Here is a 14,084-nt window from a genome sequence, read left to right as displayed (position 1 = left end):
GTGAGAATACCACTGGTGCGGTAATACAACACACCGAGCACGGTCCATCCACCGGCCACATCAACTTGACCCTCTTTGTGATCGTGATCAAACGTAATCGATATGACTCACGTCGAACCGTCCCCGGGGAGACTCCCTTCGATCTCGAGAGTATTACCGCCTCTATCAGACCGTACCTCATCTCGTGAGTGAGAGTGGCGATTCTCTCATCTTCCTCACACTGTCGTTGTATTGGTCGAGATCACATACACTTGGGTGACCCAACCCTCCTTTCTCATAATTGGCTTCGCCTTATAATGTTCCTTTCTCCGTCTCGAGCTTCCTTTCAACTCTCACTTTGTATTGTATTTGTATGTCGCTTCTGAAGGAAACAGGACTAACACCACTGGTTTACCCCGCCCATAGGCTACACCACAGACCCATCCACACACGCTCGTTATGCTGCGCCTTGCCCTCCTCCTTCCTCCGGACCTCAACATCCAGTCGATCCGAAAGGGAGATATATGTCACACAATCGCGCTCTTCCTCCACTTCGACCACCTGACGCTATCACCAGAACTCCAATGGCACAACGTTCATCTGCCACGCCCGGGGGGAGCTCAAGCTCCCCAATCAGGCCCAAGAATCGACCATACGACCCCCACCGACCCAGTGGACTTTATCAGCCTTCTCGAGGTGCACAACGCGATGCCAAGTACTCTCAAAAACTCCAAAGTGGTAATGGCAAAACCCCTACCTCCGGCTCGACGCATGTACCTTCCATCGCCCAACTGAACTCCCAATTGAGGAGACCAGTCGACCCGCTTGAGAAGGTGCGGAGGGATCAACAGGCTGCTATTGCAGCTGCGAGAAAGGCGTATGCGATCGAAGTGCAGGAAAAGGCAATAAGGGAGGAACATGCGAAGAAAGTCAGGAGGATACAATTGCAAGTCTTTGTTCATGCAAGGTGAGCATCGCCGTCATTCGTTATTCGGACTTCATCGTTGGAAGTTCTCCGAATCCCGGAATGATCTGAGTTGACTTGTTTTCGCGATTTGTAAGGCCCACTTACTGCTCCTGGAGAGGATGCGAAGCGATCCTCAACTCCTGGGCTCTACTTGAGAAACATCTCCATCATGCACATCTTCATCCGGATTTGTCACACGGTGATCAAGTGACTTGTCAGTGGGAGGGGTGTGGTGAGCGGTTCTCGGATCGACAAGGGTGTTATAGACATGTTTTGGTGGTTCATATGAAGCCGTTCTCAGCCAGGTGTCCTTTCAGTGAGTATCACATTTTTCCTCGACAGACAGCCCTTCTAGAATCAAATGATAGTGAAAGAAGGGGACTGACTGCTTCCGTATGTGCGGTTGCAGACTGCTTATACGAAGGACCTCAATTTCCCGATCTCATGGCGCACATCGACCGTCGTCATCCCCACTCAACACCTGACGACTTTGTCCCTGGACTTATCCACCATCGTCCCCCTTCCCTACCACCTGCTACTAAGCTCCCCGCTCTACCATCGACGACCGGTCCAAACCGACTCATATGGATGAATAACCCCGTCAAACCGTTCCAAGGTGGGATAGGCCGGAAAGTCAAGAAACTCATCTGGAGGAACTGTATCGGTGGTAGATTACCGCGAAAAGATGGGTATGAAGATAAGGTTGGGGCGAGTGCGGCTATCAAGGCGATATTGGAGAATGCAAGGAGGTTGGAGGCTCCAACCAAGTCTGGCTTAGGGCTTACCGTCGATACGCAGCCCAACAATCAGCTGCAAGAGAAACAGGTAGAACTGGTCGACGTCGTCCAATCTGCGAAAGAGGCTACCGAGTCGGCCAAGAAGGAAATGTTCGGAGGTTCAAGCTTGGTCGTGGACCTCACAGAGGACGGGTCGTCTCGGACGACATCAACGGTGTCGAGTCCCAGAAACAACAAGAGGACGAGGTCTGCATCGTCGTTCGAGCTCGATAACGCATCAGTAAGCTCTGAGGAGAGTTTGCGTGGTGAGGGGAAGAGCCCGCGCAGCAAGAGAGTGAGAGTCGCATCTGCGAAACTGATCGAGAGTATCTCCACGAGGAACTGATAGGTGAAAAACGAGATTTGGGAATTACGGGTGTAGGTAGATAGGTCGCTTGGACAAATGAGAGAGCACATGGCAATTTGATTAGGGGAATGTTGTAACATGATCGGCCGTTTTGTATTGTCAATAAGGGATAGGATTCTAATGGATTTAGTAATGATTTCCTGTCGCGTCAATGATCCGAATTCCCGCGCGAATCCCAAACGCGGTGTCACCTGCGAACGTCATGTTTTGGCTTTTGGTAACCTGGCAACATACCTGAGTACCTCGCTCATCACTTCCCTTTCAGGTTGGGTTTTCCACTAAGTCCGTCTCCAAAAGTGAGAAGAGGAGGACTTTCGTCAACGAAAGCACGAAAGCTGCAGTGACGACCGGGTCGTCAAATCGAACTTGACGAAGAAGCGGGTTGTCCAACCTGACGCCAGACGGAAAACTTCCGAGCGGTCGGTCCCTTGACAACAACAAAAACAACAACAATAACGCTGGTCCCTCAAAATTTGGACAGGCCACGTACAGAAATACCTCCATTACGACCATTCACCAGTACGAAAACTTTGGGATCTCTCTCCTTTCGTGAAGGAGGGGAAACCAAAGCGCCTTTGACGGAAGGAAGGACATGTCCTCGCTCGACCGAGCGGGTTCGTCCTCTTCCCTACGGCGGATGAGCGTCGACGACAATTCCGGTTACTCGTTGTCCACCTCGCCTCCTGACCAGTCTGAACTACCCACAACAGCTGGTCCTACACCAACTGACCATCCTCTACGACCAACCTTGAGCTCGACCTCTCGACCATTATCTGCAATTTTCCTAGGGGACCATTCTGATCCGCATAACAATGCCGGACGTAAAGGTCCACCTCATGATTTGATCATGGCGACTGGATTCGCTAGTGTGAAAGTGGGATTGGGAAGCCCCAAGCTGGAATTCGGGAGAAGGGATTGGGTAGGAGGTTATCACCCGCATAGTGGGAGTGATGATTCGGAGCATCCTGGTGTACCAGAAAATGAACATCCAGATGCTCGTTCGGCGGGCGGCGACAAAGAGGCAACGAGGAAAGGAGCGAATGGATTGGTGGATAGAGTGTCTGGATTACCGAGTCCGCCTGGGACGGAGAGCGATATCGTCATACCACCTGCGATACGCGAGAAGCCGAGGCCCGCGGATCAGGTGAGTTACAGATCCTAAAGAGCTTCATTATGAACCCCCTTGCTGATGTGCAATGATTCCCTCCTTACTCACAGTCTGCAACATCCCAACGACCTGCCCCGCCAATCCACCGCACCTCTTCTACCAACTCTTCCAACCTATTATCACACAGCTCATCCCCCTCCGGCTCAACTACCAGTCGCACTCTTGACCCATCGCCTCGACGCCGCACACCCGGACTAAAGCCGAAACATTCCCCTTCCATGTCGAGATCCAGCTCTTCTTCCTCTGTAGCTTTCACCAGCCCTCTCAACGGCGATAAGCGACCTCCCCTCTCTAATGGATCAAGCAGAAGACATTCAACCGATTTGATGCGGATCTCTACACATTCTAGGTCTAGCAGTCATGGCTCTCAAAGACGAGGAACACCGTCGTTGGAACTTGGAAGGTCACCACATTCGCGTGTACCTTCTCCTGAGAAGACCGCACGTCAGAACTTACCTCCTGTCAGTTCGGGGCTGGACAAGCTGGAATCCCGAAGATCGTCTAGGAGACTCAGCGGTGGTGGATCAAACCATGAAGATCAGGAAAGAGACCCGCTACCACGTCGTTCGTCACATGGTTCAGAGCTGGATGAGAGAATCAGAGAAGCCGAAGAACGTATACTACAAGCGAGTAGCGGTCGTGTTCGACGAACTGTAGATGTGGAAGAGAAAGCCACCCCTGTCAGAGGCGCTATACGTCGACATGATTTGTATTCGCGGGCAAAAGAGTCGCCAAGCGTAGTGCCTTCGTCTGCAATACGGCGAAGTGCGACACTCAGCTCAGCTCTTGGCAACGCGAATGGTCATACAGGGTCAGCATCGGATTTGCCCTCAAAACGAGGGGATGGAGATCACGAAATGCATGAGGAAGACGAAGACAGAGAACGTAGCGGGGGGAGCGGAAGCAGTAGGAGAAGAAAGGGTCTACCAGCGGACTTTCGTCATGGCGGTCTTGTGAGTGTCCATGACTGGCGCACAACCAAATGTGATCACTAACATACAGAAATAGTTCACTCCATCACCTCAAAAACCTTATACCAATCAAACACCCAACGAAGATCCTTCTTCTTCACGTTCTGCCCGACTCAGACAGTTTATCGACTCTCCGACAGACTACACGTCTTCGTCGCCGATTCCAAATCGCTTCGCTTCGACCTCTCGACTCTCGCGTGAGATCGGTCAAGTCTCATCGCCGTCTCGAGTCGGCCGTCAATCGATAGATGGGCTAGAGCGATCGTCCAGTATGGCAGCGACCAGACACGGCGAGACGTCAGCTTATGCACGTAGGACCTGGACCGAATCCATATCTGGCCTACCGCGCAACAGTGACGATCTTGATCATCGTGGTTTACCGAGAGACAGATACCCAGCGGAGAGTGTAATGGGAGCAGTTGAAAATAGGGATCGAACGCATGCTAGACATAGTACCGACTCTGCGCTGGCAGACCGAGAGTCAACTCGACGAGGTATCAGTGCACTAGTCGGCGGACGCGATTTAGCATCCGCCTCGGGATCGCGACTTGCCTCTCTTGCGCCCGGCGACTCTGTCTCGGCTGTGGGTGCGAGGAGCGATCGAGTGGATAGCAAAGATCCACTTGAGATGGTCCGACGGCTGGAAGAACAGAGAGCTCAAGCCAAAGAGCGATGGAACCACATGCCTCGACCTGCTACTTCGATGTCAAGCATACGCGATGTCTACAACCACCCGCCTAGGAGTGCACCATTGGATGGGATCAGACCACGCCGCAGTATGGATCACGACAATACCCCCATCAGTCCTTTAACAGGTCGTGGAGCATCGTCGAGGCTCGGCCTTCGAGGCCCGGCAACTGAGCCCAGACCTATGCGTAGCAGTACGAGTCTTGGCGGACGTTCCACAGCGAATCTCGATTTCCCTTCAGCGTCGTCTGAACATGGTCGACTCCTATTCGAAGCGTTCCGAGCTCTCGACTCACGACTCGGTCAGGACGTTCTCCTTACTCAACCAGAACTGATTAGGACCTTCCATTCTGCTACTCGTACCTCCGAAACCATCAACACGTCTGTCCGATCGGCGGTCGAGCTTGCTTCTCAGATTGCAATTTACGCTGAAATGTCGGATGATCCATCGAAAATGCAAGAAGAGTACAGCAGGCTCGCCTTCTTGCTCAGGGATGCGGCAAGAGCTAGCGATCAAAATGTGAGGGATATGACCAGGATCATGTTGGACTTGCCAAAGCTGTTCAACAAGCAAGCTTCTGGCAGTGGGAGTGGGATGACAGCCTCTCCATCGGTTGGATCGAGTAGTCGATTGAGGAGATCAGAGTCAAATGTTGGGCAACATACAGAAGCAGCGAGGCGATGGCAGCCTACTTCGCCGGATGCGACAAAATCACCGCTACAAGGGCGATGGAGTATGGATTCGCCTCGACGACGATTCGACGTCCTTCGACCTTCTACGTCAGTGGGCGAGTCTTACTCTCCCTTATCATCTCGGGATCAACGTCGTGGACCTGGTTCATCGACGGTCTCGTCTCTGATGTCGAAAGTACGTGCGATGACACCGAGGAAACAACATACTCTTTCGCCGAAGCCTGATCTGTCGACGATCGAGCAATCGCCCCCTCAGCCGCAATACAATAACGATAACAGTGCATCACAGATCTCTCTCCCTGCTCCTGCTCCTGTTTCTGCTCCCGCTCCTAGGTCGAATTCGTCGATGTCTAGAGGTTCTTCTCCCGAGAAACCCGCACGAAGGAACGTATTGAAGAAGAAAGCATCGACAACCTCGACCCATACGATTCGAGGTAGTTCAAATTTCCTTCCATCAACAAGTCGACCCAAGGCCACTACTGCAATCAGTCAAGTCACAGCTGGCGATCTGAACCATCCTAATTCTAACGGGAGAGGGAATGGTAGTCCTGATCGCGCAATGTCAGTCAGGAGTACAAGGACGTTCGAGGATGAACCGCCCTCACCTATGAGTAGGTTCAGCTTCAATGCGCAATCACAACGAAATCAAAGATTACAAGAGGAAGATGAGTCTGAGGATGATGAAGGAGAAGAAGGAGGAGGAGGAGAGGAAGAACAGTACTATTCGGCAAGTGGAGCGGGGACAGGAGATAGTTATGAGACGGACGCTGTGTCAATGCTAGAACAGCGTTTGGTCAGCGCGGCAAAAGCGAGAGAGGAAAGTGCGACTCATGGTAAGCATGAGGAAGAGGCGGGAGAGGGCGGACAAAAGAGACCTAGTTTAGGGGATAGGTTCAGAGCGAGTTTGAGAAAGGGTGTCGCATAAGGCGAAGCAATTGGAAAGAGGAACGAATTGCTCAATGGAGCATATCAATTGGCGCTTTGATTACTCCACCCTGTGACATGTCGCTCGCCAGTGTAGACATGGATTCAATATATGCATACACGAGTCTAATCACAATATTGTACGCTTCCAATGACCAAAAACCCCACCATCCGACCAACCTACTGTACATACGCCCCGCCCAACAATCAAACTTTCATACCCAACTTGTGCTTTTCCACCCTGATCGCATCGTGTAATCCAAAAATCTCAGCTTGAGTCCTTCGCACTTGTTCATCGAGAGCTTGTGCCATATCCGGATACTCGTTGAGCACTTTTGTCCATTTTGATATCTCGCTAATCTTTTGACGGAGGTTGGCGTTTAGTCTTTCAAGTTCGGGCGAGGGTGTGATTGGCCTAGAAGGTGGAGTGGGAGCTGAAGTTCTGGCAAGGACTGGTGTGGGAGCTGGAGCTGAAGTACGTGTCGGGGCTGGAGCTGGCGTCGAGCTGAGTCGCGGAGTGTTAGAGGTGACCGGAGTCGCTACGACAGGAGCGGGTGGACGAGAAGGTGTTTGTCCAGTGGCAGACTCGGTAGATATGGTGGGTTCGACTTCGTGGTCCGATTTCCTCTTTTTTGTCTTTGGCGGTGGGTCTATCGTGATAGCACTTTCAGGGATTGAGGCCTCGGTCTGGTCCCTATCTCGCTTCACCTTCTTCTTCTTCTGACTACTTGGGATCACAGGAGGCGACTCTTCATTCGCCGTTGTACCAGAGGGTCCGGGGGTGGCATTTCGCTGGACTGAGCTCTTGCTACCCGTCAGGGCGGTAGGTGAGGATTGTTTGGGATCGACCTCGATAAGTGGACCAGTATATTTCTCAATGTCATCCTGTTCCTTCTCCTTCCAGTATATTTTGATATGCTCTTCCGCTCGGATAGCCCTGACCCAACGTGTAGGTCGTCCTCGCGAATCGGGTTCAGAGGTCTTGTTCCGATGATGCTCGATCCACTCTTTGAGGCCTGCACGATTGCTTTTTCGGAGCATCTTTGAGGACCATTTCTTAGGCCATTGAACGACCTCGGAGTGGGTGAAGAGTTCAAATGGCCATTTCTCCACTGGAAGGAGTTCCAACGGGGTGAGCGTCGCTAGCATCGTTCCTTCGTCTTCGGGCATTTTCAGCTTTGCACCTCGTGTCGGAAGACCTTGAGCGTCCACACCAGCAGCTAGGGCCCATTGCTCCTGCTTCCATTTAGGCAGTGCTGCTCGATTTTGGTGTCGTAGTTGAGCGGTTGAGAAATCCGCTGGAAGGGGTACTTCGTATTGATACTTCGTAGAGATGGGTCCAGGAGGAGGAGCGCATGAGTCTTTCGGTACATATGACTCCGAGGTGGACGGTTCGCCATTCGTCAGCTGCTCTTCTTCACTCTGCAGAGCTGTTCTGCTTGGGATTAAAGGCGCGGGAGTTGAATCGTCATCGGTCATATCGATGACCGGTGCGACGTTTCGTCTGGACCTCGCCTTCTTTACGACTCTTTCCGGCTCCTGCACCTGCGCCGGTTGGATCTCTGGCTCGACAGAATCAGGATCCGGTCGCACTGCTCTCCAATCGTATGCCACACCATCATTTCGCCAATGTGCTTTGACGATCTTCCTCCCCTGTGCTGCTAGCTTGGCAGTCACAAGTTGTCTTGACTTCAACCTCGCTTTCTTTTTCAGAGACGCGTCGTTTCCGAAACATTCAGGTGGGAGGTCGTGTTTACTGTAGCGACAGGATCGCTCAGCTTTTGTCTCATACTCTAAAAGACCAAAGCCGACTCACTTTATAGCCAGAACCCCTTCCTTCCTGTCTTCCTCTCTTACAGCGTCCACTGCACTCTCCTCTTCTACCATATCCTGTAACCTAGGTTTAACATCATTCTCCATCGCCTGGTCTTCGTCCACAGCAACCTGTGTCTCCGTCGTACTGGACTCCACTGTTGCCGCTGGCTCTGGCTCCGGTTCCATTGCCAGTCGAGGTTCTGCCTTCACGGCACTTGCACCTGTCGCCGTTGACTCCTTTTCCTTTCCTTTGCCCTTTGCTATTGGCATCTTTGGCCGGAACTTCATCTTCGGAATATCCTCGTTGGGTGGTCGACTTATCTCTTGGGGCCGAGATGGTAAAGCGGAAGACGAAGCAGCGGGTTGTCCGACAGGCGGCTGAATGCTGGTGTTGACAGGTGTTTGGAATATGGGAAAGCTTGGAAGGTTGAGAGATTGTGGATTTGTTGTAAGTCTAGATGGACCAGCAGTACTTTCTGGAGGAGGGGACGACAAGATGTGGATTACCTCATCGCGATTGGAGAATGCCGATGGAGTGGAGCGTGCAGCGGTGTTGGCAAGTGGTGGTGAATGTGGACGGGGAGGCAGCGACGGGTGTCCTGACGGATGTCGAGATGATGAAGGATCGGTGAGCCCAGAACCAAACTCTTCCTTTACATTCCGATATGGTCTCGATGCATCTGTACGTGCGGGTGATACTTGTCGAGAGTAATCGTGTTGGGATGTTGAAGGTGATAATCTTCGTCTTGGTTGTCGTGAATCCTCTCGCGTAAGTGCAGAAGGACTATACGCTCTTGAAGGTTGATACGAATCAGGTCCCATTGAGCTAGGTCCAGGAGAACTTGGTCGATAAGTATCGACTATCGGTCGCAAACTACGAGGTCCACTGGGTGGTTCTCTCCTGAATTCTCGACTCGGTCCCGCACTTCCTCGAGGATGACTACCTCTGTATCCTCCTCCACCTCTTCCTCTCTCTCGAGGAGGTCTGTAGGTCGTTTGGATCGTGGGTGGACCAAGATTGGCGACTCGTTTGTTGGCGTAGCTCTGCACGTCCCGGTCTTCTTTAGCTCGAGGGGGGTAAGTCCCTCGACCGCCTCTACCTCCTCCGCCTCGGTACGACATGGCGATGACTAAGCGAGCAGTCGGGAGCTGGACGTGTCCCTGTCAAGCAGTACGGCAAGAGATTGCACAAACAAGTTTCAGAAGATTACGAATTGGGTTGAAAGGATATATCTGTGAGGGACATTGCCAGATGTAAGCGCTGGGTGTTTCAACTTTCTAGAGCGAGCGCTCGAACGCAAATCACGTGACTCGTATCATGGTCACCATCGCTATCTCCCCGCAACGCATTCAATGTCATCATCACGTCTCATTTCGACGCTCGCTATTTGTACATACATCAACCTATTCGAAGATCCATCAATCCGAGCTGCGTGTGGACCCAGAAAGGCAGAAGACATCATGTCCAGCCTTGATTTGACCAGAGAATGGCTTCAGAACGTGTTGAGACCGTACCCTTCGCGTGATCGACTGCTCTCAGAGGTCATGCAGATCTTGGCGGAGAGACGGACTTTGGCTGTTAAGACTGATGCATTTAGTAAGTTAGACCCCTATCAGTGTCTCACGCCCAGCTTGCTGTATCCTTTATATGGTTCTGTCCACTGATTGGAGCTCCTCCACAGCCTTCGACTCCGGTCAAACAGCTCTGTTACTGCTACTGCACGGTACCCTACCGATCAACTACAAAGGGGCGACATATCACATTCCGTTACATGTCTGGGTTCCACATGAGTATCCACGATCCCCACCGCTAGCATTTGTGGTTCCGACGAAGGAGATGGGGGTGAGGAAAGGCAGAGAGGTGGAGCCGAGTGGTAGGGTTCGAGCAGAAGTAGTTGAGCAATGGTGGAGGAGCTGGGAAGTGAGTCACTCAAACAATCACCTCGCTCACGCACGCCTTGCTAACGTCTTTGGCCCCAAAGAACAAGAGCGTCGAGATATTACTGCGGCAGCTCACAGCCGTCTTCTCCGCCGCACCACCCGTCTACGCCAAACCGCCTGAATCAGCTTCTCCCGCCCAGACGTCTCGGTCGCCAATAGCGAGTACGAGTTCTCCACAGCCGGTACAAATGCAATCCCAAACTCAAGCCGGTCAACCGCCTCCTCCGCCTGCACGTCCGTCATTTGTCCCTCCCAATTTGCAGCCTGAAGTGAGTCAGCTACCTAATTCTCTTCTTTGCGAAATTGGTCCAGCTGACCTTTATGAGCAGTTGTTACCGCAATATCGACCTGCCCCCACTCCACCACCCCATTCTTTCCCTCAATCCCATTCACGTCAATCGTCAGGCGCCTTCGCGCCTCCTCAGCCTCCTGCTACACCACCTCAACATCCCGGTTCCCCTCCCGTTCCTTCACGGCCAGTCCAACGGCTACCACAGTCGCCTAGCTCGCCTGTGCCCCACATTCCCCAGCGGCCTTACGTTGCGATCCCTCAAGGCGGATACAATCCTCAACAACAACAACCTATGACGCCTCCCACACTGCAGTATCAACCTCCTCAGGCTAATCACACCAACGGGTGGCAATCAAACGGACAACCTGCACCAGGACCATCATATGGACCGGGCTCAGGACCACCACCGAATGGGCAATATCAACAGGGACCTCCTCCAGTACCCGCTCCAGAAACGCATCCACCTTCTCATCAACTGCCTCAACAACCACCACAGCAACCCCTTCAGCAAGCACCGGTCGTTCGTAGACCAGTACAAGACCTCCTCTCATCACCGGAAACAATACCCAATTCTCTGCCGTCTGACGCCACAACCTTCGATCCAACAGCGCCACCTCCACTCCCACCCTCCAAGCCGCCTCCACCATCCCTACTACACCTTCATTCGATCCTCCTTCCTCATCTTAACGCGTCTCTACCACCCTTACTGCACTCCCTCGAATCGTCACGCACACATCTAGCAGAGAGGCGTGAGGATCTCTTGACGGGAGAACCTGCGATCCGAGATGAGATGGCGAGATTAGAAGCGGTGAAGAAGGTGTGCGATTCGGTGGGACGAAAGATGGGAGAAGTAGTCAGTCAGGGAGAAGAGAGAGTGACGGATCTAGAATCCAGAGGAGAAGTCAGTGTGGATGAACTGGTTTGCGGGATATCAATTGTTCACAATCAGTGAGTTCGATCAATGCTTATGGAAGCCCTGCTTGTCAATACTGATGTGAGCACCGTACAGGCTAATCGACCTCGTGGCTGAAGACAATGCCATCGAGGACACAATATACCACATGACACGGGCGCTAGATGCAGAGAGAGTGGATTTGGACAGGTATCTAAAGGTGAGCGAGGGAGATATAATCCCGACTCCTAATCTGAGGAAAGGAGTAGAAGCAGCGGACGCTAATTCCTTTCATTCATAGTCTATCCGATCACTGGCGAGAGAACAGTATATGAAACGAGCGCTCATTGAAAGGATCTTACAAGGCATGGGGCAGACTCAGGGATGGTAGGATCGAGTATAACGATGACTATGCACGCCTATGACACGTTTCTGTGAAGCGACGCGATTTTATATTACGACATTTACTTTTTCTTGAGATCGCTATGGGCAATAAGTCCGGCTGTATGGTTGAGAGACAGCATCAGCAATCGAACACATCGCGGAGCCGAGGATATGCCCTGTCAAAAGGCTAGTTGGAAGGTGGCACGGCGTTACTTACGATACACATATCGCTGATTTGCGGCAGTCGTCACATGAACTTCTTCATTCTTCATATTCTGCAACAAATTCGCTTCGTCCCACGGGTTGAGTTTCTCCTCTCCGTCTTCCTTTCTTGCTGAATTCGAGCATCGACGAATAAGATACCACAGGATGGCCTGTGCAAGCAAGCATATTCAGTAATTCCTAAATTGAGAGCACAGTTGAGGAGGTCTGTGGGGTGCTACTCACGATTCCTACCAGCGTTCCGAGCACTGCTCCTACGATGACTCCGGCATTGGGACTGGCGTTGTTCGACACCGGAGTACCATTGGATGGTTGTGTACCATTGACGCTTGGAGATGTACTTGGACCCAGTGTATCACTGCGAGGATTGTCAGACTTGGTACATCAAATGATACTTCGCTTCGATGTCGCACTTCATCTGGAAGTCTCCTTCTCGTACAGGATACTGGGGACGGTTCCCCATGGCTGGCCAAGCTGATATTCGGTCGACTCACCCAAACCCGACCGCACCTTTCGGTCCATTTACCGTAAAACTATCGATGACCATCCCTCCTCCGCTCTCCACTTGTATACTATGCGACGTTGTCGTATCCAGATTGGTAGCAAAATACAAGAGAGTGTCATGCGCCGTGATGGAGTTGTTAGCGTCGAATGTGGCAGTTTGGGAATTGTCGAGCGTTATGGTGTATGTCGAGCATGAGGGACTGGTGACGCCGGTGATGAATATTGAAGCACCTGCGATACGTGAAGTGCTCAGTCAGTCCATGTTATCTCGAACGCGAGATGCGTTGTTCAGATGGTGAAGTCAAAGTAGCTTTGTTGTCCCAGAGCGCAGATGGCGCTTGAAATGACAAAATCGCTCTTATTGCTCACTGACCTGTAAAGTTCACTTGGGCCGTTGCGCCATTCGTACTTGTCATTGAGAGAGTGCTATTGTAGTCTGCAATAGTCACTTGGACGACCTCATTGTTCGTCCCGACCGGTGCAAAGCCAGAATACTGGATGAGAGGAGATGAATCGTCAAGTGTGACAGAGTCCATCTCTGATCTGTGCAAGAGCATGTAGCGTCAGCAAAGTGGCGTATAAGGAACATCCAAACGTGATCAGAATCGGCGATATGAAGCTGACTACCAACTGTGTCTTTCGTTCCCGTACATGCAGCCCCACAAGACAAGAAACAGATCGGCGTATCACTTCATCGGTGCAGAACCCACTCACCCAGCCGGAGCCAGCTCCGTCCCTACCCAAGCACCTTGAAACGTAACTTCCCCACATCCATCCTGAGTCTCACAAATCAAGTCTAGCTGAAACGTCTGAGCGTTGAAATCCTGAGGAGGGGAAGTCCAATTTTGTCCTGAGAGCCAAGGAAGAGCGGGTTCGCTATTGACTTGCAAGGTGGTGTTGTACCCACTTGGCGAACTAAAGATTGGTACGAAGGATTTGGCTGTGTGTGTTTTGAATCACGAAGCAGAGCGGAATCAGTCAGATTACGATGATTAATTTTGCATCCCATGCCACAGAGGTGTAGGATGGAAGGAAAGACCGAGCGTGCTCACCGTATATTGATGGTATGACGACAGCAGCCGACCCGCTCGTTGTATGATAAGTCGTCGAATTGCCCGCACCCGCACCAGGTGCACCAGTCTCACCAGCGCCACCTGACGATGAACCATCATTGCTCGTCCATGACGCGAGATTTTGACCTGCAAAATAAGCTGGAGCGGGCGAATAGAAGAATAGTGGTGAAGCGTCAGAGATCCAAAGTAATGTGGACATCGCAGCGATCTGATGCGATGCGAATTCGATAATGCTCAATACGGTCCGTACGTTAACAGTTGGTCAGTGTGATGGAAAACAAACGACATCGGAATTGTACTTGGAATGACTTGATCGGTTCATGTCTTTGTCAGATCATGATTTTCGTCCAGCCCGAGAGGGGCATCAGGGAGGGGGCATTAGGAGAAAGGATGGTATCAGAAAGGAATGCCCTCGAAAATGAAGTGGCA

The 14,084-nt window shown here is 51.8% G+C and overlaps 5 protein-coding genes across 5 annotated transcripts; 3 read left to right on the top strand and 2 right to left on the bottom strand.

Moving 5' to 3' along the window:
- Positions 1–102: 102 nt before the first annotated feature.
- CI109_102258 (uncharacterized protein) lies at positions 103–2,068 on the top strand (the record flags this gene model as incomplete). Its single annotated transcript, XM_065967122.1, has 4 exons — positions 103–184; positions 406–946; positions 1,042–1,262; positions 1,356–2,068. The coding sequence occupies 4 exons, from the start codon at positions 103–105 to the stop codon at positions 2,066–2,068; spliced, it is 1,557 nt and encodes a 518-aa protein (XP_065823194.1).
- A 658-nt stretch (positions 2,069–2,726) lies between these two features.
- Positions 2,727–6,533, top strand: CI109_102257 (uncharacterized protein; the record flags this gene model as incomplete). The annotated part of the gene is made up of 3 exons (XM_032004749.2): positions 2,727–3,233; positions 3,308–4,210; positions 4,266–6,533. The coding sequence occupies 3 exons, from the start codon at positions 2,727–2,729 to the stop codon at positions 6,531–6,533; spliced, it is 3,678 nt and encodes a 1,225-aa protein (XP_031860864.2).
- A 206-nt stretch (positions 6,534–6,739) lies between these two features.
- Positions 6,740–9,469, bottom strand: CI109_102256 (uncharacterized protein; the record flags this gene model as incomplete). The annotated part of the gene is made up of 2 exons (XM_032004750.1): positions 6,740–8,288; positions 8,349–9,469. The coding sequence occupies 2 exons, from the start codon at positions 9,467–9,469 to the stop codon at positions 6,740–6,742; spliced, it is 2,670 nt and encodes an 889-aa protein (XP_031860865.1).
- Positions 9,470–9,808: 339 nt separating this feature from the next.
- Positions 9,809–11,863, top strand: CI109_102255 (uncharacterized protein; the record flags this gene model as incomplete). The annotated part of the gene is made up of 6 exons (XM_032004751.1): positions 9,809–9,944; positions 10,030–10,268; positions 10,330–10,557; positions 10,618–11,528; positions 11,590–11,692; positions 11,774–11,863. 6 exons carry the CDS (start codon positions 9,809–9,811, stop codon positions 11,861–11,863), a joined length of 1,707 nt encoding a protein of 568 aa, XP_031860866.1.
- A 73-nt stretch (positions 11,864–11,936) lies between these two features.
- On the bottom strand, positions 11,937–13,854 carry CI109_102254 (uncharacterized protein; the record flags this gene model as incomplete). The annotated part of the gene is made up of 7 exons (XM_032004752.1): positions 11,937–11,974; positions 12,074–12,230; positions 12,304–12,436; positions 12,573–12,813; positions 12,956–13,125; positions 13,297–13,522; positions 13,635–13,854. 7 exons carry the CDS (start codon positions 13,852–13,854, stop codon positions 11,937–11,939), a joined length of 1,185 nt encoding a protein of 394 aa, XP_031860867.1.
- Positions 13,855–14,084: the final 230 nt, after the last annotated feature.

The sequence above is a fragment of the Kwoniella shandongensis genome, chromosome 4 (assembly GCF_008629635.2).
Source record: "Kwoniella shandongensis chromosome 4, complete sequence".
Lineage (NCBI taxonomy): Eukaryota > Fungi > Basidiomycota > Tremellomycetes > Tremellales > Cryptococcaceae > Kwoniella > Kwoniella shandongensis.
This window is presented reverse-complemented; position numbering and strand designations above follow the sequence as displayed.